This window comes from Anarhichas minor, unplaced genomic scaffold (genome assembly GCF_050575085.1).
Source record: "Anarhichas minor isolate MPS153535 unplaced genomic scaffold, ASM5057508v1 ptg000006l, whole genome shotgun sequence".
In the NCBI taxonomy this organism is placed as follows: domain Eukaryota; kingdom Metazoa; phylum Chordata; class Actinopteri; order Perciformes; family Anarhichadidae; genus Anarhichas; species Anarhichas minor.
The window spans coordinates 681713-704554 of NW_027466452.1; the positions used below are offsets into that span (position 1 = coordinate 681713).

Below are 22842 nucleotides of genomic sequence, written 5' to 3' on the forward strand. Positions count from 1 at the left end.
TCTGTAATACTGTGTTGTTCATATTGCATTAAGTTTGGGCTCGATGTGAAGCTAGATGTGAAGCTATATTTTACCATCATAGAGATCCCACCTCTAATCTGACTAACCATGGGCTACATACCAGCGCTACACGACATGCTAGGAAGCACCAAGGTTGCCTCACAGCAAGCGCCAAAGCACCAATGTGTATAGAGATCACCGCATATATGTAACCTCATATGAGCGTTGGTTTGGTCACGCCCACTGGCCTTCACATAGACAGATAAACATGGACAGAGCTGCACCATGATGAATAGAAAACTCTTTCTCTTATTGTTTCTAAATGTAGCGCTTGAAGGTGATGCACTTGCATGATTCCTGCTATTTGCGGGCTTTACCACATTGTATGAATGTGTGATCGATTGCCAAAACCGATTCAGAGGCACAAGTTTCTTAAAATGAATAATAAGATTTACAAATGTGCACTTGTGTATTTGTGTGTAATTTGGGGTATTCATGAATGTGTGTTTCAATGCACACACGAATACCAAGCAATTTGAACACAAATGAATCAGTTTTACAAATGCACATAAATAAATATTAAGATTTCACATTACGGTGTTTTACATCAGTGTCACAGATCTGATTTATTTGGCCTTTGAAAAGCTTCCTGCGTGTGCAGAAGTCTAAAAACATTTGTGACATTCTTTTGTTTTAACTGTGCACAAGGATCAGGTTCATGAGCGCGTGGAGTTCTGAGGCTGTTTCCTCGGTCCCCAGCTTCAGACAGATCCACAAATGCATGCTGCGTTTAAGTGCCGGTGGAAAACCGGGACTTTTTAGAAAACAGGGATTTAAAAAAAAAAGTCTGTCCATGTAAAGGTTGCAGAAACACCGTTTTAAGGTGTTACATTCCTACAATTTAGTGGTCAAATGTGAGAGGTTGATTGAAAGTCAGGTTTGAGTAATGTTTGAATATATCGAGAGGAGCTTCAGTATGACCCGGTCTCTGTCACCAACATGCTCCCCCTGCAGACACGCAACCTTTAGCATATCAATGCACAGGGTGCTAGCCAATCACCAAGCAGCTGCTGCTGCATCTGGCCCAATCAGACAATGGATGCTTCCAACGTCTGCTGCAGTCTGTAGACCTGTAGTTAGTATGAGAAGACACTTGACTGTTCACAGCTGCAGCTGTACGCTCCTCATCTTCATCATTTAAAGAGCAGCAAAGGTCAAATCATCTTCAAAACTAAAATCATGATGGGACTTTGCGCCAGCAAGGATTATATCACTATATTTATAATAACAATGTTATTAATAATAATAACAGAAATTAATATGAAATAAACTGAAATAATCATTTCAAATTGTTTTATTTCAATTTCTTGATTTATCATTTAGTCTACAGAACAATAGAAAATAGAGAGTCCCACTGTGATAGAGAACGTTTGGAGAAGCTGGACCCAGAAGAGGTTTGAAGTCTTGCAGTGTTGAGTCTCAAACTTCTATTTCTCCTGCAGCTCAAAGCGACGGAGTCACACTGACTGAAAGCATGCAAACAGAGCAGAAGCACACCTTCATTAGTGTGCCGGATCGTAGTTAAGACAGAAAACCAGAAAACCAATAAGAAGCAGCAGCTGACAACACGCCGGCCTGACTCCAGTGAGCAGCGACTTCAAGCCGCAGACAAAGAACAACGTGAACAAAATGCTTTCTCAAGATTTCATCCTTTTATTTATTTAAAAAGATTGACAATTATTTGTGAAAAACTGATTTTGTTAAAGCCTCTTTTTTATGATCTCTATTACAAAACTGGTCCCGCCTTCCACCGCTGAAGCTGTAGAGCGCTACAACTCCTGGTTTGTGTGGCGGCTGTCTTTACAGTAGTCTGAAATCAAAGACAAGAGAGAACAATATGAGCAGTCGTGTTGAGGTAATGACATTAATAAACAGATACATTAAAAGGTTGTATTATGTCGCATGGTGAAGGAGTTTACCACGATGGTTTATTGTGCTCCGTTTGTGTGAAATGGTATAATTCTGTCTTGCGTCTTTCAGCTGAGTCACATTCTAACAACATGGCGTCTCTCTCATCTCTGTTGTTACATAAGGCTCTGGAAGCCAACACCCAACAGGGGAAATACTTAATACAACCACAGACGAGTACATTCTACAAATCATCTTTGTGTTTCCAAGCAAAGGGAAATACACTCAGCTGTGAATATATTGAAATGCAGAAACAAAAGCACGTGAGCTATTCTATCAATGTTATGGATATTACCACATCCGTGTATTGAGATAAATTCGCCATGAATTTCCCCGGCTTTATTGTAATAAAACAGATTGCACCTGATGTGAGGAGTGCTGTAGACGTCCTGTGTGGTGGAGAGTGTGTGCACTGTAGGGGCTTGGTACCTGAGACAGTGTTGCATAACTCCTGGTGCACATGCTCTGTGTCCTGGCTGAACAGAGAGATGATATCATCCTCCAGCTCCTCCACGACGCTTTCACACTAAGAGAAAAACAAGCGCAGAAGAAAGACTTGGCCTGGGGAAGCAGAGCGGAGGCTCGGCCATGCATACACAACACACACCGAGTCTCTCCGCACAATGCTGCTCACGCTGTTTGCAGGGCGGACGCCATGTTTCCTCTCCGCTTGCCAAACTGTTCAGCCATTTTGACCACACCGCTAAGACACAACTCCTCAGATTCACTTATATTCACAACCTGATACCAGTTTACTCCATTTTGATTTCAGCTAGTCCTTTCAGCTAGTCCTGAAGACTTTGGATGGAACCTGACCGGCAATATGTAGATGTGATGTGATGTGAATGTCAGGTTCAGGGTAATAACTGAGGTGAGCAGCAAGATCAGGTTGGAGCTTTAATACATCTTGAATCCTGAACAGAGCACCGGGAACTCCCATTTTATATCTGGCTCGAGATCCTTCAGGACTATTTAAATCAGCTTCAGGTCTGTCTACGCTAACCAGATCATGCCGATGTGTAGTACAGCAAACACCATGTGGACATGCACCTCTAGTCAGTCAGACTAAATAATATGATAAAAGGAGTGAGTTTAAAACACTGAGTAAAGCCTTTGAGGTGCTTCTCTACGTCACTTTGTTCTTGCATGGAGAACCTTTATCCAATCCACTGCCCTGTCCTCATCAAACATCCGTTGGATTTACGACATGCTTGAATTTAAAGAGGGATGTTTTTCAAGCGAGACCTCGCCATGTGACCGTACTACACTAGAACGTTACATCGAGCATGTCACATGCAAGATACATACAGCTGCTCTCTGGTGTTGACTTCATTTGATCATAAATGTCTGAATGAAACAGCACAAAGCTCACGATGTGTTCAGGTCACTCTGAATGTGAGAGTAGTTATTGGATCATGTGAACACGGCAGAAATCATCTGTATGTTCTATTGCACCTGGAAACATGATCCACATTTAAGACCCATTCATAAAAAAACTCTACCGATGCGCCAGTCACATGACGCAACATGCCGTAATGTTGCAAAGCTAGCAGCTGTTCATATAAAGCCGAGTTACAACCCGCTACAGTAGCCACAGACATCAGTGAACAGGCTGTGCCACACAAACGAGTCCTGCTGTAGAGAGGACAGGCTAGCTCAGACGTGACACATTTACATTACAGAATCAAAGAGGAGATACGGCTACGCGTGGGATCAGACACTGTGTGAGTGTGCTGTGTGTGAGGAGCGACCCATGGACCATGGACCATGGACCATGGACCATGCTGAAACCAGTGGGCACGAACACTATACATGTAAAGACTCCAGATACTTGGAAGCTTCAAAAATATGTGTGTTCATTTTTCTGAGTTCTAATTTCTTTGATATGTGTCGTTCCAATATTTCTGTGAATATTTTTTTCTCTTTTGATTTTAAGTTTAAATTATTATTGCATCCATTTAAAGCCTATTAAAGCCTCCAACCTAGACATGTCCCTAAACTAGTCCACTTTACAGCTCCATCACAAATAAACTTTAATTCTGCACTTTTGCACTCACTGCGAATTTCAGGGCGTTGGATGCCTCAGGTCCGTCAAACTGGAAGTTTTTAAAGTCGGGGAAGTCCCCGGTGGCCCCGCTGCTCCTGGGAGCAAACCTCATGTAGCGTTTGTGCTGGGTGTCGGGGTCCACATGGAGGGCGTAGTCGCTCATGCTGTTGCACACCCCATCAAGGAGCTCGCTGAGGTGAGTCGCTGAGCGAGCCAGAGGTACCTGGCCACACAACCGAGAGAGAGAGAGAGAACATGGAGAGCAGACGTTGAGCTGTTTGGTGTTCTGAGTGGACTGACGTCCTGTGTTCCGGTCTGGATCTTTTGTCCTATGACATTCCTCTCATTTCCCCAATGTTTCCTATACTAACTCAAATGCCTCTGAATTTTGGGTAAACACAAGTAGACCAAGCTGAAGATATGGTAAAACAAATAAAACAAATAACCTAAAATATTAAAAGTACATTTCCAGATCTACGATGGCACATGTGACGCTGCCATGACAACCAAAGAACACAAAGGGTTGGCTAATGGTGAGGAAATAAAAAGTCTTTCTGAAGCACTGTGACGCCGACAGTCCTCAGAGGTCGGGTTGCCCCGGTGTCAGCTGTGTTACACCACAGGGCTCTGTGCGGGTCAGCAGGGTGACCTCTCGTTTCCGCTGGGTTTTCTCCGTCCTCACTAACAAACCTCACCCTCCAACTCTGACTTTTAACCTGAGCGCACACCCTCCCCACCTCTCCGTCCAAACTCCACCATCCTCTTCCTCTCCCCCCTTTTGAGGACAAAACAGCGAGGCGGTGGTGTCTAGACGGGTCAAGACAGGTGCAGCACCCTGCTCCCACCATCCCCGGAAGGAGATTGGGTGACAGGGGTGACGCCCGGGGGGATGAGGGGGCCAGGACAGGCGGTTAAAAGGGCGAATGGGGGGGTGCTCTTTACACCTCCAAGCGGGCTGAGAAAAGCCATTGGGTGGGGGTGGGGTCAGAGGAGGAGATGGGAGAAGCAGGAGGCCTCCACAGAAGCCAAGTGCAGTGTAAACAGCTCATTTTCTCAGCCCCTGCTCTGCTTCTGCTGCTTCTTTTGGCCCATTCATCCCCCCTCCATCCTCCAATGATCAAAGGAGGAAATCTTCCTTGTCTTCTTTGGTCAAAAGGTGTCAGGGTGGGTGTGGGGGAGGGTTGTAGGGGTAAGGAACAGAGAGGAAGAGGGAAGGGTTGGAGGGCATCTTACCGATGAACTGGATTTTGTAACGGTGCAGATTTATTATTCCCTGAACCCTTTGTCTCTTTTCAGAATTGACTGTGTTCCTTTCCGGGCCAAGCCTACTGATTACATTACATTACACACACACACACACACACTCTCTTCGAGATGTCACAAAGTGACAAAGGGCCTTTCCGCCATCTGTTTTCCTTCCTTTGCATTCTCTGTTTTCCTGCCTCTTCCTCCGCTCAACAAATGGCTCCTTCCTAGTAAAAACGAGTCTAATCCCTCCATCTTTAAGGTCCACCCACCTCTCTAACTGTTGGATTCATTCAGCAGGAGATCCCTTGAGCTTGACAACACTGTTGTGCTGAGGAGGAAGGAAGTTGGCTGGTCAACAGAATGTGTTACAGCACAGGGCCAAAGGTTGGAGGGCGAGCACCGAGGGATGTAGGTCACGCAGGCCAATGACGATGAGGTTCACCTATCAATCAAAATCTGCTTGTGATGACTTTGACACCAGTGGTGACATGTCATCCACTGCGTGGGTGAAATTATTGATTATGTCTAGTCCAACATATCTGTGGGACAGATTTAAGTGGGGCTGATTGTTTTTCATCATCTACGTTCAATAAACCAATATTTTGGTCTAAGAATGTACAAAATGTTTTGTATAGTTCCAGATATTTTCTTTCCTATCAATAAAAACTAAGAGAAGCAGCGAGTCGCCGCTTTTGAGGGGCTGGAACCAGCCAGAAGTTACTCATGCAATTAAGCCCAAATCACAGTTGTTGGTGATTCATGTTGTGGTGCTGGACCAACACAGGACACAAGAAGCTCTGCTTACTGGCTTCTATTGAGGCTTTCAACCACATCTTATGGTGGCATATTTCTCCTGGAGATGGCTTAGTGGACATTATTCATTTCTTACTTTTATTTATATTATTGTTTCTATTGATTAAGTTTATATTGTCAAAATACAATTTACAATGTTCTACCTAAAACTACAGCACAATGGTTTCCTTCTATTTCTATATTTCATGGGCTGATTCTACTCTCTTGTGTTCTGGTGGTTTGGTTCAGCAACAACTTTGACTCCTGATTCATGTTCATCAGGGGACAGAGCTCAAATACATACAAATATTCATTTCCACTTATTACGATTAGGTATGATTACATCCTCTGAACTTACTTTAAGGTTTTGGACATGTGCTTAAGTGCCATATTTGAATGATTAGGCAGATCTAATGGAAGATATAACAGAGATAACATTGTTAAAGTCATTTGATTTGGTAGTTTTCAAATGGGAATACAAATATATATATATATATATATACATATACTGTATATACAAACGAAGTACAGCAAAGTACCTTTTGTAAATGTGGCAAGTTTTCTTTTTATATTATAGTTGCCTGGCTCCTCCAGTGTAAAGGTTCTGCATTCAAAATAATAAAAAATAAAAACTTTCAAAAGTAAAAATACTCTCGTGTCAATCAGTAAAATTGATATATTAAGTAGGAACATTGAAAAGTAATCAAATGGAAAGTGTCTTTCAGAGATTTATATTATGATACATTTTGATAAATTATTATGAATGCATTAATAGGTGAGTATCATTTACATGTTGCATTGAAGCCAAGCTGAACTACTTTATTTATTTCATCTATAACAATGCATTATCTTTACAAGAGGACAGCTGGTTCTCTGGCTGTCAGGTGTAGTGAGGTAGAAGGTGTCCTCTGTGTTTAATAAGCAGATATTCTTACTGTCTGAAATAATACAATTATCAAACTACATAGGACAACTCTAGGACATCATTACACCTCAAAGGTGCATTTTCTCATCAAATATATGAATTTGATACAACCGGGTTTTGAAAGTAAACTCAAACTGAATCCTCAATCTCATCCAAACCCCATTAAAAAAAAAGAAGAAAAAGAAAGACAACTCCCCCGGCCCGACAATAAAACCAAGTCGGTCCATCTCAGCCCGTGCTTAGGTCGGAGTCTTTATCATGCCATGCTACAAAATGGTTTGGAATTAAACCCCTTCCTTGCCAGTCGGAGTCTTGTGAAAGGGAGCTGTCAGTCACAGCGTTGTTTGAAGAATGGGGCTGGGGGGCGGTGGTGGGGTGGGGGGCGGAGAGACCGGTTGGGCCAGAGAATAGGCTTCTCAGGGATGCTATCCTCCATTCAATTCCCATTGGATAGGGAGCCATTATTGCACCGCTGTGGACAGGGGCCTTTCAATTTCATTGTCCTGGTGTTATGGACCAATGAAGACCCATAAATTAATAATAATAATGATAGTCATTAAAGCAGTGAGTAGAAAGAGAAGCTGAAATGTCATTTTGACCAATATGCCATTTAAAGCATGGATTAGTGAATAAGAAAGTTCACCATATTAGTTTTGATGATAATATCCCTTCATTATGGCAAGAGAGAAATAGTGAAGCCATTTGTAATTAGCTGGCAATTCTGACTGTAAATGATATGCATCCTTAGCATAGCATTAATTCATAGCCTAGAGCTGGTTAACTGCTGAACGTGGAAGAGGATGGAGAGCAGCTGGCGCCAGGCACAGTGCTTAGAAGTGATGGGGCATATCTTTGAGAAAGAGGCTGTTTTGCTTTCCATTAGTCATTGTCAATGACAAGATCAACATCCATCCAGAGTCAGGAAGTGGTTAGCTTAGCTTAGCATGAGGAACTAAAGAAGGGGTAAACTGTAAGCCTGGCTCTGTCAAAAAGAAAAGAATAATAATTGTAGTTTTAGGAGGAGATAAGTGCTGGAACTATCTCTCAGTGGTAGGTCAGTGATGGATCATGTCCTTGTTGCTGGTCATCGCGATCTTAAGGAACAGTCCAAAAATACAGCTGAGGAGATCTGGAAAGCTCACGCGTTTAATCTGCTCACAAACAGGAATAAAAAAACAACAGTTGCTGTGTTTTTTGCTGGAACAACGGTGACTTTGTGCACCAAAGCCTCTACTTCCCCGTATTTGTCTACCCACACCACACCATAGCACTCTACAGTGTACTGGGTAGATGGATACCCTGTCGCTCGTCAAGTAGTTCCTCCCTCTCAAACCATACATTTTTGTCTGTGTACACATCAAACACACAAGCTATGTGTTGACTATTGAGCTTCAGTGTTGGTAGGTGGATTAGTTTGACTTTGGAAGGTATACAGAGGACCACACTGTTCCCTCTGTAACAATAACTACGTCTGCATGCACACTGATATCACAGTATTAGTCTGATTATGAGAGTATTCTGAATTTGATGCAGGTCATGTAATCAGCGTATATTCCTGTTGGATATTCCAAATAAAGACTCATTCTGAATGTATCATCTTCCCATAAGACATGTTGATATTATCAAGGAGCATTCTCTGGACATGTCTTCAGCACATTCTGAATAAGCGGCTCAATTGTTTTTTTTACTGGAGCCTGTTAATGGTCAGCTCTGTGTGTTGTACACAAACCAACTAGCCAAACAGTTTGTAAGGCTTTCTTATCTTTATTTTGCAAAACTTGAAGAACGGTGACAATGAGGAACACCACAGGAGCAACATGACAATGTAATGGTTCAGGGTGTTGCTGTAGGACGTGCACGTGGTGCCGTTTTACGTACATTGCAGTATGCACAGCTGCATTTAGGAATATTAACGGGATATTCATTCAGTAGGAATATTGTCCTTTTCAGAATCAGGGCAAATAACGGAATATTTGATGCATGTCATTGTTGTCAGTGACATGATCCTTCCCAGAATTCCTACTGAAAACTCCTCAAGGACATAACTCCCATTAAAACCACAAAGTGTCTTTTATACATTTCTGCTTATCGATTTAACAAACAAGGAATGGGGCATGTTGGTAGCTGAACAGTTACAATGTCTCTCTCTCTCTTACTCTGTTGAACCATTCCTTTAAGCACCCAGCAGAGAGCCAAGACCTCCGTGGATTAAAAACCAAAATCAGTAAACTGCATGTCAGCTCACTCAGTCACATTTATGGGCCATGATATTATGTGTCACTGTGTCAGCTTGACATTGTGCATCCTCTCATTCTCAATGCATGACTTCACACCGGACACCATGAGATCAGCTCACCGCTCCAACTAAGTTCAATGTCTTTGGAGGCCTTAAATGTGTCATTGTTGCAGCAGGCAGGTTTAACTTTTGTGCCACAGAGCAGCCCCATGCCCCCAGGAAGTCCTACTGTGAGGAGGCCAAAGAGCAGAGACTTAAAACCTGCAAATCCTCCTCACTGATGGCATCTAAGCTGTGACATCCCTCCCTCTCCGATTCACACTAGGTCAAAAGCTTGTGAAAAAGAGGGAGCCGGGAGGGCATGGGATCAAGGTTTGGCTCCTTCTGTGGCTCAGTAACATTTCATTGACCAAACAATGCAACAGGTGGAGGTTAGTGTCAGCTAAGGGCAGAGGAGGAGCTCCTCTCTGGTGGAACCACACTATCCTGGCCTGGTGACTACAGCATGACAGCAGTAAAGCTGAGCACAGTTATAATAACCTATTCAAAGAAAAGAAAAACCATTCTCCACTGTTAGACAAATAAACCACTGATGCTATAATGTTCACTTTATTTGTTGTTTACTCAATATATTACAATGGGCATGTTAGCATAGCCTCTGCCTGTCTTGAGTTTACAGCTACACTACTGCTATTTCTTCACACACACACACACACACACACACACACACACACACACACACACACACACACACACACACACACACACACACACACACACACACACACACACACACACACACACACACACACACACACACACACACACACACACACACACACACACACAGAGTAATTAGCATTCATATCTAAATGAATCCACCTAAAGACAACTGCTTAATGAGAAGCCAGGAATGACACAGACAGCAGCATCAGCAGCACCATGAAGGACTCTTGGATGACATAAATGCAGTATCCATCATTGAGATGAACAGTAGTTCCATCAGGGCTGCTGTTCATGGTGTGTCAGATACTTTTGTCATAGAGTCAAAACATTTTTGTCAAAAAATGGAGTCCTGGCTTTTTGTTGGTGCCATTTACGCAACCCAAGTAAGACATGAACTTTGCCCTCTGCAAGTTATAGTCAGGGGGAGTCAACTCATTGATCCATGACGTCTCTTAGTGTTACACAAACGCTACATCACCAGTGTTTCTACAGGTCCACACTGGTCTGGGTTAAATTAACACTGTGTTACAACACTAGTGTCTTTTCTCAACAATTTGCAGTGGGATTTTAACACCACATCGACTCATTCAATATTCAACACTAATAATGTCATTTTACAGTGCACATTTGTTTCTTTAAGGTGTCCTATTCTCTACAGATTGTTAATCCCCTTGAGACAAATTTGTGATATTGGAGTATAAATAAAACTGGCTTTTCTTTTTTTACACGAGATGGACAGGTGTGTTGTAAACTGTTTACAATCTAGTGTGTAGCACTACAAGTGTCAACTCCACATTTCCCCTTTACACCCGTTGTAAACATGTACTCAGTATGTTCCCACTGAGCACCATTACAGAGTTTAATTACAGTCCAAAAATCACTTCACATTTCTGATTTCCTTCCTGAAAACCTGTTAAAGCTGTCTGTAATAAATCACATTTTATCAGAATAACTATTGTTGTAAGAACTATAAATGGTCAATTTGTGAAGTCTTACATAAACTGATAACATTATCTCTACTACTATCAATCCTATCACTCCTAGAGTTATAATGAGCCCTGGGCATATTTACATATTTAACAAAATCAAAATGAGCAATGCAAATACAAGTGAGAACAAAGGCAAAAGGTTGAAGCAATTATATGAACCGTATGTACAAGGTCAGTAAATCGGCAGGCTTTGATAACATCTTCTCTTCTTCATCTAATATTTGACTTTGTAGGCATCACAATGTTCACCGTCAATCAGAAGCTCACCGACAACTAAGTAGATAACACAGTGTGTTGAAAAGGCATGGGACGATTATACTGGCCAAAATAATTGCAATTCACAACATTATCTTGTTAGCCATCTAATTAAAACTCCTAAAGTAACATTCAAACATACTAGAATCACTTTACATTCATTCTGTTAAAGAAGGAATATTCTCATTGCATCACAGAGGACATCTTGTTTTGGTAAACATCCTCGTAGTGAAAAACAATCTTAAATAAGATAATCATAAATCATAAGGTCCCCCTGCATAAATAAAGGATGAATAAAAAAGGGCACATTGTGCTCACATTTAGCAAACATGCCAGCACCTCACCACTATCAGCATCACTCAGACTACATTTTGTAACATCGGGTTTTGAGCAGTGGCGGGCCGTGTGTTTCATACCTGGGCCTTCAGTGCTGTCCTACTACAGTTGAACCACCTCCTAATAACCTCATTATGACGCCACAGCTACAGTTATTTGTTTTGTGTAAAAAAACGCATATTCACATAACACTGCAACGTTTGAAGAGTGAAATAAAATGTTACATGAAGCTCAACACCTATGAGGGCTACAAATACACTAACTGCAGAATGCAGATACATGAATACGTGCATGACGGGATGCTTCGTCATTAACGGAGAATGCATAGAGTCAAAATCAACGTAATTAACACAATGACAAGAACAAACTCACAAGAACCAGTCACATATATTTATATGACAACAAAGCATGTAGAATAACATAAAACCCAAATAACACGATTCATCAGGCCTCTGCACATTCTAGCAAAACTGGGGCGCTAAAACACGCATTCATCCACAAAAATGAACACAGTAGTAACGCTACTGCAGATGTATAAACACAAAAGCAGTTCACTTACCAAAGCTGCTGTTCACTTCAAGACAAAGTCCATCCTCCTTTCTTTGATTACAAAGAGTTTAATACCACGGTTGTACAGAACATCGGTGTGTTTGAGTTTCAGCAAGAGGTCCTTCTTGAGTCATGGACGCCATGCGTTTCAGGGCTGAAAAATGTCCACTCGACAGAGGCAGCAGATATTGGGATTGTCGCCGCCAAACATGTCAAAACGCTAAAAATGTAATGTGACGTAAAGTCTTGCATATCTTTAAACTTTAACTATAACTACTACAATCCATCGCACCTGGGTGGACCCGGTGGCTCTGTGAGAATCACTTTCTTTGATTTCTCCAGTGCATTCAACACCATCCAACCAGTGCTACTGAGTGAGAAGCTGCGGGTGGTGGGGGTTAACTCATCCACTGTCTCCTGAATCACTGACTACCTCACAGGCAGACCACAGTTTGTCCGACTGGGCAGCATGCTGTCTGATACGGTGGTCAGTTGTACTGGAGCCCCACAGGGAACTGTTCTGTCTCCCTTCCTGTTTACACCACTGACTTCCAGTACAACTCTGTGTCATGCCATCTGCAGAAGTTCTCTGATGACTCTGCAGTGGTCGGGTGTATAAGGGACGGACGGGAGGAGGAGTACAGGGCAGTAGTGGATGACTTTGTGGAGTGGGCCGGTAGAAATCACCTGCTTCTGAACGTGGCCAAGACCAGAGAGATGGTGGTCGACTTCAGGAGGAGGACGACGGCTCCACAACCGCTAAGAGAGAGAATCTATGGACCAAAACCCCAGAGAGAATCTATGGACCTAAACCCCAGAGAGAGTCTATGGACCTAAGCCCCAGAGAGAGTCTATGGACCTAAGCCCCAGAGAGAGTCTATGGACCTAAACCCCAGAGAAAGTCTATGGACCTAAACCCCAGAGAGAGTCTATGGACCTAAACCCCAGAGAGTCTATGGACCTAAACCCCAGAGAGAGTCTATGGACCTAAACCCCAGAGAAAGTCTATGGACCTAAACCCCAGATAGAGTCTATGGACCTAAACCCCAGAGAGAGTCTATGGACCTAAACCCCAGAGATAATCTATGGACCTAAACCCCAGAGATAATCTATGGACCTAAACCCCAGAGAGAGTCTATGGACCTAAACCCCAGAGAGCATCTATGGACCTAAACCCCAGAGAGTCTATGGACCTAAACCCCAGAGAGCATCTATGGACCTAAACCCCAGAGAGTCTATGGACCTAAACCCCAGAGAGAGTCTATGGACCTAAACCCCAGAGAGCGTCTATGGACCTAAACCCCAGAGAGCGTCTATGGACCTAAACCCCAGAGAGAGTCTATGGGGTTTTGTCAAGAGGAAGATGAGAGACACCAGGCCCAACAATGCAGACGAGCTGAAGGCCCCTATCAAAGCAACCTGGGCTTCCATAACACCTCAGCAGTGCCACAGTCTCATCGCCTCCATGCCACGCCACATTGGTGCAGTAATTCATGCAAAAGGAGCCCCGACCAAGTATTGAGTGCGTACTGTATACTGTACATACTTTTCAGTTGGCCAACATTTCTGTATTAAAAATCCTTTTTTAAATCGGTCTTATGTAATATTCTAATTTTCTGAGATACTGAATTTGGGGTTTTCATTAGCTGTAAGCCATAATCATAAAAATTCAAAGAAATAAACGCTTGAAATACATCACCTTGTGTGTAATGAATCTATATAATATACGAGTTTCACTTTTTGAATTACTGAAATAAATTAACTTTTCGATGATATTCTAATTCATTGAGGTGCACCTGTATATATATAGTTATTTACATCAACAATTAATGTCTATTTCAGAGCAGAGTAAACCCTTTCAGTCCGTTTGAAAGAAACATTTAGATCAATTCAAGGCATTACGGGCAGAAACCTGGGATGGAAGAAACCTCCGGAACACTGAGAAGAAGGATGGGGATGAAATACAATAGAATGAGTGTCTGATTAAGATAGTTGTTCCTCCACGGATTATATTGGACTTGCAGTTGTAACAAGTTGATTTTTTGACATTAACTTCCACACAGACGATGTGTGTGACGTTACTGTCTGTGCCGCTGTGTACTGAGGAAAAACTATCATCGTGTGTAAGTGTAACCGACAAAAAAAACATTTAAACTGATTGGCCAAGTTTTTTTTTGCCAGACACATTTACACACGGCTAAAACTGTCTGTTTCGATTGGCAGCCGATCATCTCTAGAAATGACACATGGAATATAAACATGTATTTTATTACCCGCTAGCTGTTTCAGTTGCATTTTCAGCTCCGCTAAGGTTTAAAATGCAACTCAGATGTTTCATAAATGCATTGTATCGTTCTAATCAGACCAGCAAGTGAATAACTATTTCTTGAGTCAGCTAATGTTTTTGAATTTTTCCCCATCTACCATTCATGAATTTAATGTAGGCACTAATGAAAACAACAAATAATAGGTCTTTCCAAACAAAGTAAGAGCCAAACCTGCGTTCATCTGCTACAATCCAAAGTGGAGTGTACAGAGACTGGATGTTCAATTGACTGTGAATAAGTGCAGCTTAATGAACGCGCTGAAGCCACAGGCCCCTCAGGGCGTCTTCACACCAGCCTTTCGCTCGAGTTGAACCCTGGAGCAGTCACCCCCTCTGTAGCTTTGGTGGGGTTGTTTGGTGTGAATGCTGGACTCAAACTCTGGTGTGGAACAAACAACAGCTCTCTGGTCTGCCTCAATTGGTGGTCTTGGACCGCCAACAAGACAAAAGCGATGGCGATAGACTTCCATAGGAAGACACAGACCACAGCGCTGGGCATACACGGATTGGATATTGAGATGGTGAGAACATACCTGGGTGTTCACCTCAACAATAAATTGGACTGGTCAGACAACACAGGTGTTCTGTAAAAAAAGGGCCAAAGTCATCCTCATTTGCTGAGGAGACTGTGATTTTTCGGAGTGTGCGGGACACTGTTAAGAACATTTTATGACGCATCCTCTCCGCAGTGTTCTTCTTGGGAGGTGGAAGCAGGGAGCGGGACAGAAAGAGAAGGGTGTTAGCCAAAACCTCTCACCCACTGCATGAGACTGTTGGGGCCTTCAGCAGCTCCTTCAGTAACAGGCCACGTTACCCACAGGTCCTTCATTCAAACGGCAGTCAGGCTTCTTAACACAATGTAATCACTGCTGTCTGCCACTACCACCAACCACACAACCCAACAGCCTATGCTATGCAAATTATATATATTGGGCAATAATATTTATTCATGTTTTATACAGTACAATGCTACACACCAATTTTCTTGTGCAATAAGTTAGTGCAATAAGTGATAAGTGAAAGCTGTGTATATGTACTTTGCTATTTAGAATGACATATTTTCATCATTATTCTCTTTTTCATTGAACAAGATATTTAAATGTTTTCTGAGTATGTAGAATATGATGTGTAGGCCGAGACATCACTGCAGACTACAATATATAAAACAAAATGGTATTTTCAAACATTTCGCAATATTGTGCGTGCTGTCTGTGAAACTGCAGTAGTAGTATTGATAGATTGATGCTATATTTTGTGACTGTGTATAGTCAGAGATGTCTTCTTGTCAGGAATCATTTAATACTGCTTGTGAATATAATCTATTTAATCTTATTTCCATATATGTATTTTGTATGTAGCGTGTATCCTTCAGCTAACTTCACTAAGTCCGTCATTGTCAGCTCTATCTGGGCCGTCAGAAGCCATTTACTGTCAGCTGATTGGATGCAAACATTTTAAGTAATAAGAGACAACGGCATTAAAAATGTTTGAATCATGTCCGTTTAGGGTTTCCGTAGAGTAGGCCATACTGCCATTTCAATACAATTTCTATTCATTGTGCAACCTAATGCATATAAGCTTAAAAGAGTGGGAGCATTATGAACTTACAGAGTATCCCCATTCACATTTTACTTTACTATACTACAGTGATTTGTTATCGCACTTCTATAATGTCGGGGAACAAAAAAAACCTACAATGTTCAATACTGAAATAGACATTTCGCATAATTCATTAGAACTTCCCTGCATGTTAGCCTCCACACCTAAAATCTCAAACATCTTAAGCTGAGACAACCCAAACAACATCCCTATGACATCATAGTTTGTCAGACTAGACAAAGATCCTCCAGAGCCACAGAAGACATCACACTTTCTGCAATAGTACTCCTCTGTAAGTCAATTGAAATGTGAAACTGGTGTAGTGCCCCTTTAAACAATGTTTTAAACAATGTTGGATTATCTAATGGATAATCCAACGAGCCATGTGATCATAGAAAAGAATGGAATGTATTGAATAACTACTGATATATGACTAAATAGACGGTGAAATACTAAACAGCTGATCTGTACACAATGATGTCACTCTCTCTTTCTGCAAGTTTTTGTAGTTGTGCATTTTCAGTATGTCAATATCTCCACTCTGTCTTCAGGGATCCTGTATCAGCGCCTGTTGACGTGCCACTGACCTGCTGTGAACAGAAGCTAGCTAAGTGTGAACCAGCATTCACTTCAATCACTACATTTAACCAAGAGCTGGAGGAGACAGAGTGGTGTCTTCACATCAGTGTGCTGTACCTTTTTGTCTTTCATGGTTCCGTCAGGGTTGAGTCTAAAGCCGCCGACGTTGATGGTTTTCTTTGGGTCCACCTGACTGATTGAGTAGTTCAGTTCATCCACAATTGCTTTGCATGCTGGGAAACACAGGTAAACCTCAGTGATGGCAACAAGACAAGCTGTAGCTCATAGGGACCATCAGTTGAGACAGTACACGTAGAAGTTATTTAGAAGGTCATTCCTGGTAACTAAAGAGTGCTACATGTCACTATCAAACTGAACTGACTAACTCGTCTGATGAGCTGCAACAGGCATCTGTCCAACACACTCATACTTCAGAGGACAGAGTTTCTGATCATATTTTATACAATATAATATATAATATACAAAATACCAGCTGAAAGTAATGAAAGCACGATTAGTGTTGAATACAAACATCTGTCTTTTTATCGTCTGGATTTTATTGTTGGATTTTGATTCATTATTCTTATTGGCACAGACGGTCAGCTGAAGCTTCGTCATGTTCACTTGGGGTGAAAGTGATCGGTGAGCCAAACTGATTTTGGGAATTTTAAGGCCAAGACCAAAATCAATATTTGAGTTAAATACATGACCCAACAATAATATAATAATATAGAGGCCAAAATGCATTGTATAAGATAAATACATATCGTAAGCATTTTTGAAAAGTATCTCTCAGATATGGTTACTGTGACCACGACATAGAGCAGTGTTACCGGTGCTCTCTGGAGGACGGACTGCTGAACGGAGACATTGTTTTGGGGCATGTTGCACCACTAACTACTGCTATTTGTTGACCAACGTATACACTGTAACAATAGAGCTGTGGCGTGCAAACATTGGCTGATGTTACACAGTAAAGGTTAGATCTTCCACAGCTCCTTCCTGGTGTAACGTTGTGCTCGTGTGTATACGGAGCATATTACAGACATTAAGGTACAGCTGCTGACAGTCTGACCTTCAGATAGAATATAAAGAAAGATCGCAGCAACTCATTTATTCTTTTTAAATGATGCTGAAAATGAGTTGGCACAACAGTGGTTGCAGGTAATGTTTTTGTTCAGCCCAGATAATATTCATATGTATCAACAAACTCAAAACCAACACCTTCAACGGTGTTAATAGAGAGGGAATGGACCTTAGTGTCACTGGGTCAAATAGCATAGCAGTTTCAAACTTCAAACCTGACAGATTGAATGTCTGTTAAATAACTCGACTGGTCACATTACGACCAGCATCATGGTACAGTTAGAGCACCGGGGACTTACCAGAGCAGTAGATCTCCTTGTCCCTCTTCCCCTGGCTGCTGCTGGTGAAGACAGACAGCACCATCACAGTCATCTGAATAATCCATGAGGCCATATTGGTGACCTAACAGGACAGGCAGACAGTTATACTGAGAGTCTAATTAGACCGTAGCACATTACATCCCATCATCACGTCTTTTATAAAGGAGTTCAATGAGCAAAACTGCCCTTTTCCATTCAACTGAATTATTCGCCAGCACATGAAGTGAGTCAGAAAATCTCTCAACTACAATCATTTACGAACAAACAGCTGGAAACAGATGCTTACGCTTTTGAGAAAATGGATTTTACAATTTGCAGCTGAAATCAATTCACTTTTGGACTCTGGGTCAATTTTGGATGAATTCAGGAATTATAACAATGTCAACAAAGAAGCGTTTGGAATTTGCTACTGCTCTGAGCTGTGCCTCGGACTAGTTCCTTCTCCAGAGCAACAGGGGCAGAGGCTCATGGGTATTGTAGTATTTAGAGCCATTCGCCAAAATGACAAAGAGCAAACCTGATTTGTCAGAAAGAAAGTGCACATAATTCAAACTGCTATGAGCGTTACATTATCCCGCAGAGTCCTGACTCTCTGTGTTCATTCAAAGAAACAAAATGAAACGGGAACACAGAAACACTTCAGGAACCAGGGGCTCCTTCTCTCTACTTCTATTTGTATTAACTGTCCACATACTATCATACTGTCATACGTATTATTTTGATTCTTTGATGAGCTCTCTGACTTATAAGAGAACAGACAGTTACAATTTAAATTAATTTGGAATCATTTGTAATTTGTAGTCACCAAAACCCAGTAAAGGTGGAAGTTGATGCAACCTAACAGGTGGAGAAAAAGCGGATGTGAGGGATATGTAAACTCAGTGTCTGCATGTCCACATAGTCCTGAGATTCTAACTGGCCAAAGAAGAGAGACGGCCTGTTGGGTGGATGCTCATTGTTCAGGGGCTTTAAAGATGCGTGTGATCTGGCTATGCTGCAAACAAATGGGTGCAGCATTTCACCTCTAATACTGGGCCCATACAGTCTAATTCAGAGGTCTTCAACAGGGGGTCCGTGGCCCCTAGGGGGTCCGCGGAGGTACTGCAGGGGGTCCGCGAAAGTTTTGGTTGATTAGACAATAAAAAATTAAAAAATTAAAAAATTCTCAAAACATGAATCTGTCATTATTGTAATAGTTCAGTATTGTATGAAAGATAACAGGTATTTTTATGCATGGCAGTGGCACTTATAGGTCATCACTAATTTTTCGTTTCCACATTTATGTTTAAAATAAAACATCAGTGTGAATAGTTTGTATGCATGATTATCATGCAATTGACAGACAATGTTGATATTGGCATTGGTATCAGCTGACAAGGTATGTTTATAAATGGCAGTGGCACGGTCTCCCTACTCACTGTACCTTGCACATGTTTAAAATAACAACATGAATATATGAACCTGTGTATTATTTGAATAGCTTAGTATTGAATGCACAATAAAGAGGTATGTTTATACATGGCACTAGGCCCAGTTTAATATAAAACACTATTTTATACAATATATATAGTCGGGGTCCCTGCTCCATCTCTCTATCAGTTTGGGGGTCCTTGGCCTGAAAAACATTGAAGACCCCTGCTCTAAAGGATTGTGCTATCAGGTATCACACACTCAAATATTCAGGCATGCAACAGGAGTGACAAAGATTTAAAGCCCCTCACTCTCATGAATCACGCTGGCGTCCTATTTCACATTCAAAGAGGCCAATTTTGCTTAAAGGTGACAAGTTTGCGTGTTTGAGATTTAAAGGTATTTCAGCTTCTAAAATTCAGTTTCAAAGCATACAATGAATGTGAGTAACTGTGTAGCATTCCCATTACATGTGTGATGGGTGGATCTTCTTTAGGAACCAATGATTCCCTCATGTATCAGCTGCAGCATGCTGTTGTTGTGTTTATCATTAAGCGTCTTTACCTTTGGTGCCAGTCTGGATTGAAACATCCGCCTCACCCTGACGTGTAAGCAGTGGTTGGCTGGAGTGAAGGTGAGACACAATTACGAAGGTGTAATTTAGGATTTAAGCAGAATGCAAAGTCCACAGTTCAGTATTTAGCTAGCAGAGTTCTGGGGTCACACTTCGATGTGTTTGAGGTTTACTGGGAAAAACAAATAATTAAAGAGCACTTTGGATAAATAAATGTATTCCAAAACATCTCTGAAATTTCATTTATATCTAAATGTCTATTTTGACTGATGTTGCATTTGTGATATTTGAGAAAATAATAATTTATTATTTATCATTATTGTCATTATCATTAATAAACATTAAAATGATTCTGTTTTTGTTTTGCTGTGATCTGAACCAAACAAAGATCTTTAGTTCAGTAGAACATGACGTGTAGGCCAGGACAACAACACTTCATTTAGAAACACAGATAACATGACCCTGCAGGCCATATTGATATTTTCATACAATTTAGATTCATTGTTCAGCCATATTTGGAAGGTGACTAATAGACGCAGCAATGCCTCTGGTAAAGTAAGGGGCAGCATGCGACCTCAACAGCAATGGTTGCAATCTGTCAACTACAATGGAATGTTTGGCCCACTGTTATAAAAACCTGTTCCATTTCAAGGATAACGGAGGAATAGAATAGGTTGCTCTGCAGTGGTCTCCTCTGACCGGTAGCTCAGGGTCACTGTCTCTGCGTCCCCTTCGCTTATAGACATCTGTGCTTTGTTTGGGACGGTCTCCAGACTCCAGGAACATTTGTGAAGACAACAAGCCACACAATGGTGAGATTTAATCCTGACCAGAACTTTGTTTCATTCAGAGACCAGAGTCCCAAGCCGTGTTCTGCGTCTCTTACACAGAAATATGACTTTATTCTAACACTGCACAGCAGACTAGCAAATGAAAAGACATTTTCACCATGAATTGGTGCGTAACAATTCACCAGGACGCAGGAAATAGGTTTGTTTGAGTGTACAGTAGGTGTGTATGGGCTTTCACATGCTCTCCTGTCATCAGTTGGCCTTAGATGGGACTCACGTTTTTATTTACACCTAACTAGTTGCTCAAAATGTTGATTTTAAATAACTAATATTACATGTGGCAAAACAATTACATGTGCATACAAACAATTAAGGCGGAGGTTACATTACAATAAAGAAGATCACCCTGGACTTTGCTTGGGTCCAGACCCTTGAATGCGCTCACTCCACCGAGTTCACGTGGACTGCCTGTGAAGAGTTGTCAACTCTGTAGGATGTCGGGCAACCCTAAAGTGGCCTGCATTGCCACATGCACGCGGACAGGTGACACGCATTTGCAGCCTCTCCATTTGCCTTCCTTGTTGGCTCAGGTTAGGTTACTTTAGCCATTGCAAAGACAACTCTTGGCAGCGCGTGCTGCACACACACGCCTCACTCAGTGATAACGCTAGAGGTGTTCAGTCGGTCGTTTGATGGTAGCAGATGGTGACTGCACCCGAAACCTCTGGCAGTGTTGTACCGCTCAGCCTGCGGGCAGACGTGCATCGTGTGTTCTGTTGAAGAAATCTTGGAACACATGTGGGAAGTAAAGCAAACAAGTGTACACTGTGACAATGAAGTGCAGTTGGGTACTTCGGTCAAATGAGAAGAACAGGAGAACCAACATAAAGTAGACCTAGGATCCTAACCTGCGGTGCTTGGTGTATTGGGTGCATGCCGAAATGTGGGCTGACTCGAGACAAAACGTAAAACCTATTTTATTACGTGTTTTACCAGTGTTGGCCATTACGCGAGACCAAATGACGATCCTATATTTGGCAGTAGTGCCCGCGGTACATACCGAGGCTGTGGGGTAGCTGGTCGGCTAGCAGGTAGCTTGTCTTACCTGTCGATGAGAGCAAGCTACAGTCAGCTGGCAGCGGACGCGGGGTCGTTCAGCGGTGTTGTGACTAACGTTACGATGACGAGCTGTCGTGAACTACTTTTTCTGTACATGCTTAGTATCTCACCACAACTCACTGACAGCTTCATTCACACTACTAGTGTTTACTTTCCGGTCGTGACTTTCAACGTAAAACACATTTTTAACAACATTTTGCAATACTTGAGTATGACACGACTATATTGACTATGGTAATAGATGTGGATTGAGAGCACACTTAACATGAAGACGGTAAGTCCCAGTAAGTAAACATTGATTATAGGCCTACTCCATACGAGACGAGTTCTGCTTTAATCTTGAAGGCACAGTGACGTCTCGTGTCCCTCCGCCTAGTTCCGTCTAACTTGGCGCGGTTGTCAGTGCAGCGTGTGTCTTTACGTGCCCGGCTGTTGTGGAGCCACGTTCGGTCGGGCACCGGTCTGCTCAACCAATCATGTTCCAAACTCACAGAGCACAGACCAATCACACCGCTACGTGTCTCAGGCGGTGTGTTCCAGAACGCTGTCGTAGAATAAGAAAATGAGACTTCAATTTCTGCTAACAAATACCAGAATATAGATTATTAATATGGGTCCATATATACAATGTAATAAATACAACGCAATCTAATTACCATGCCCCAAAAAACCCTCTCCCTGTTATGGTTAGGTAAATGCAATACACAGATGTAAGCTTTAATAAAAACAGATTTTATTTAAGTATAAAAGGTTCCATGCAAATTAAATGTATGCTAAAATTAAAAAAATAGATCACATTAAAACACTACCTAAAAACATAAAAGCTCTCCTCTATGCTGGGGTTAATCAACCAATACACTGTAAATCTTTCTCACTTGTGTGCATGTGTGTCAGTGAGTGTTAGACGGGGAGCCAGGTGGTGTCTTCACAGGGGGATCTGACCTGGTTTCCCTCCTACTAATTGAAT

The 22842-nt window shown here is 41.9% G+C and overlaps 1 protein-coding gene across 2 annotated transcripts; it reads right to left on the reverse strand.

Moving 5' to 3' along the window:
• Positions 1–1690: 1690 nt before the first annotated feature.
• cnpy1 (canopy FGF signaling regulator 1) lies at positions 1691–21999 on the reverse strand. 2 transcript variants are annotated; one of them, XM_076078889.1, is made up of 6 exons: positions 21862–21999; positions 17961–18063; positions 16693–16808; positions 4026–4238; positions 2398–2494; positions 1691–1870 (listed from the first exon to the last, which is right to left on the reverse strand). In XM_076078889.1, exons 2-6 carry the CDS (start codon positions 18052–18054, stop codon positions 1830–1832), a joined length of 561 nt encoding a protein of 186 aa, XP_075935004.1. In that variant the 5' UTR covers positions 18055–18063; positions 21862–21999; the 3' UTR covers positions 1691–1829. The 2 variants fall into 2 exon arrangements, with proteins under 2 accessions (XP_075935004.1, XP_075934998.1); XM_076078883.1 differs by lacking the exon at positions 21862–21999 and adding an exon at positions 19956–21146.
• Between the last annotated feature and the right edge of the window lie 843 nt (positions 22000–22842).

Coding starts and splice junctions, on each gene's coding strand:
- cnpy1 (XM_076078883.1), bottom strand. CDS start 19,982: ATGTTTCAATCCAGACTGGCACCAAAG. Junction 16,809..17,960: donor CAAGGAGATCTACTGCTCTG/GTAAGTCCCCGG, acceptor TGTGTTTCCCAG/CATGCAAAGCAATTGTGGAT. Junction 1,871..2,397: donor GTTATGCAACACTGTCTCAG/GTACCAAGCCCC, acceptor CTTTGATTTCAG/ACTACTGTAAAGACAGCCGC.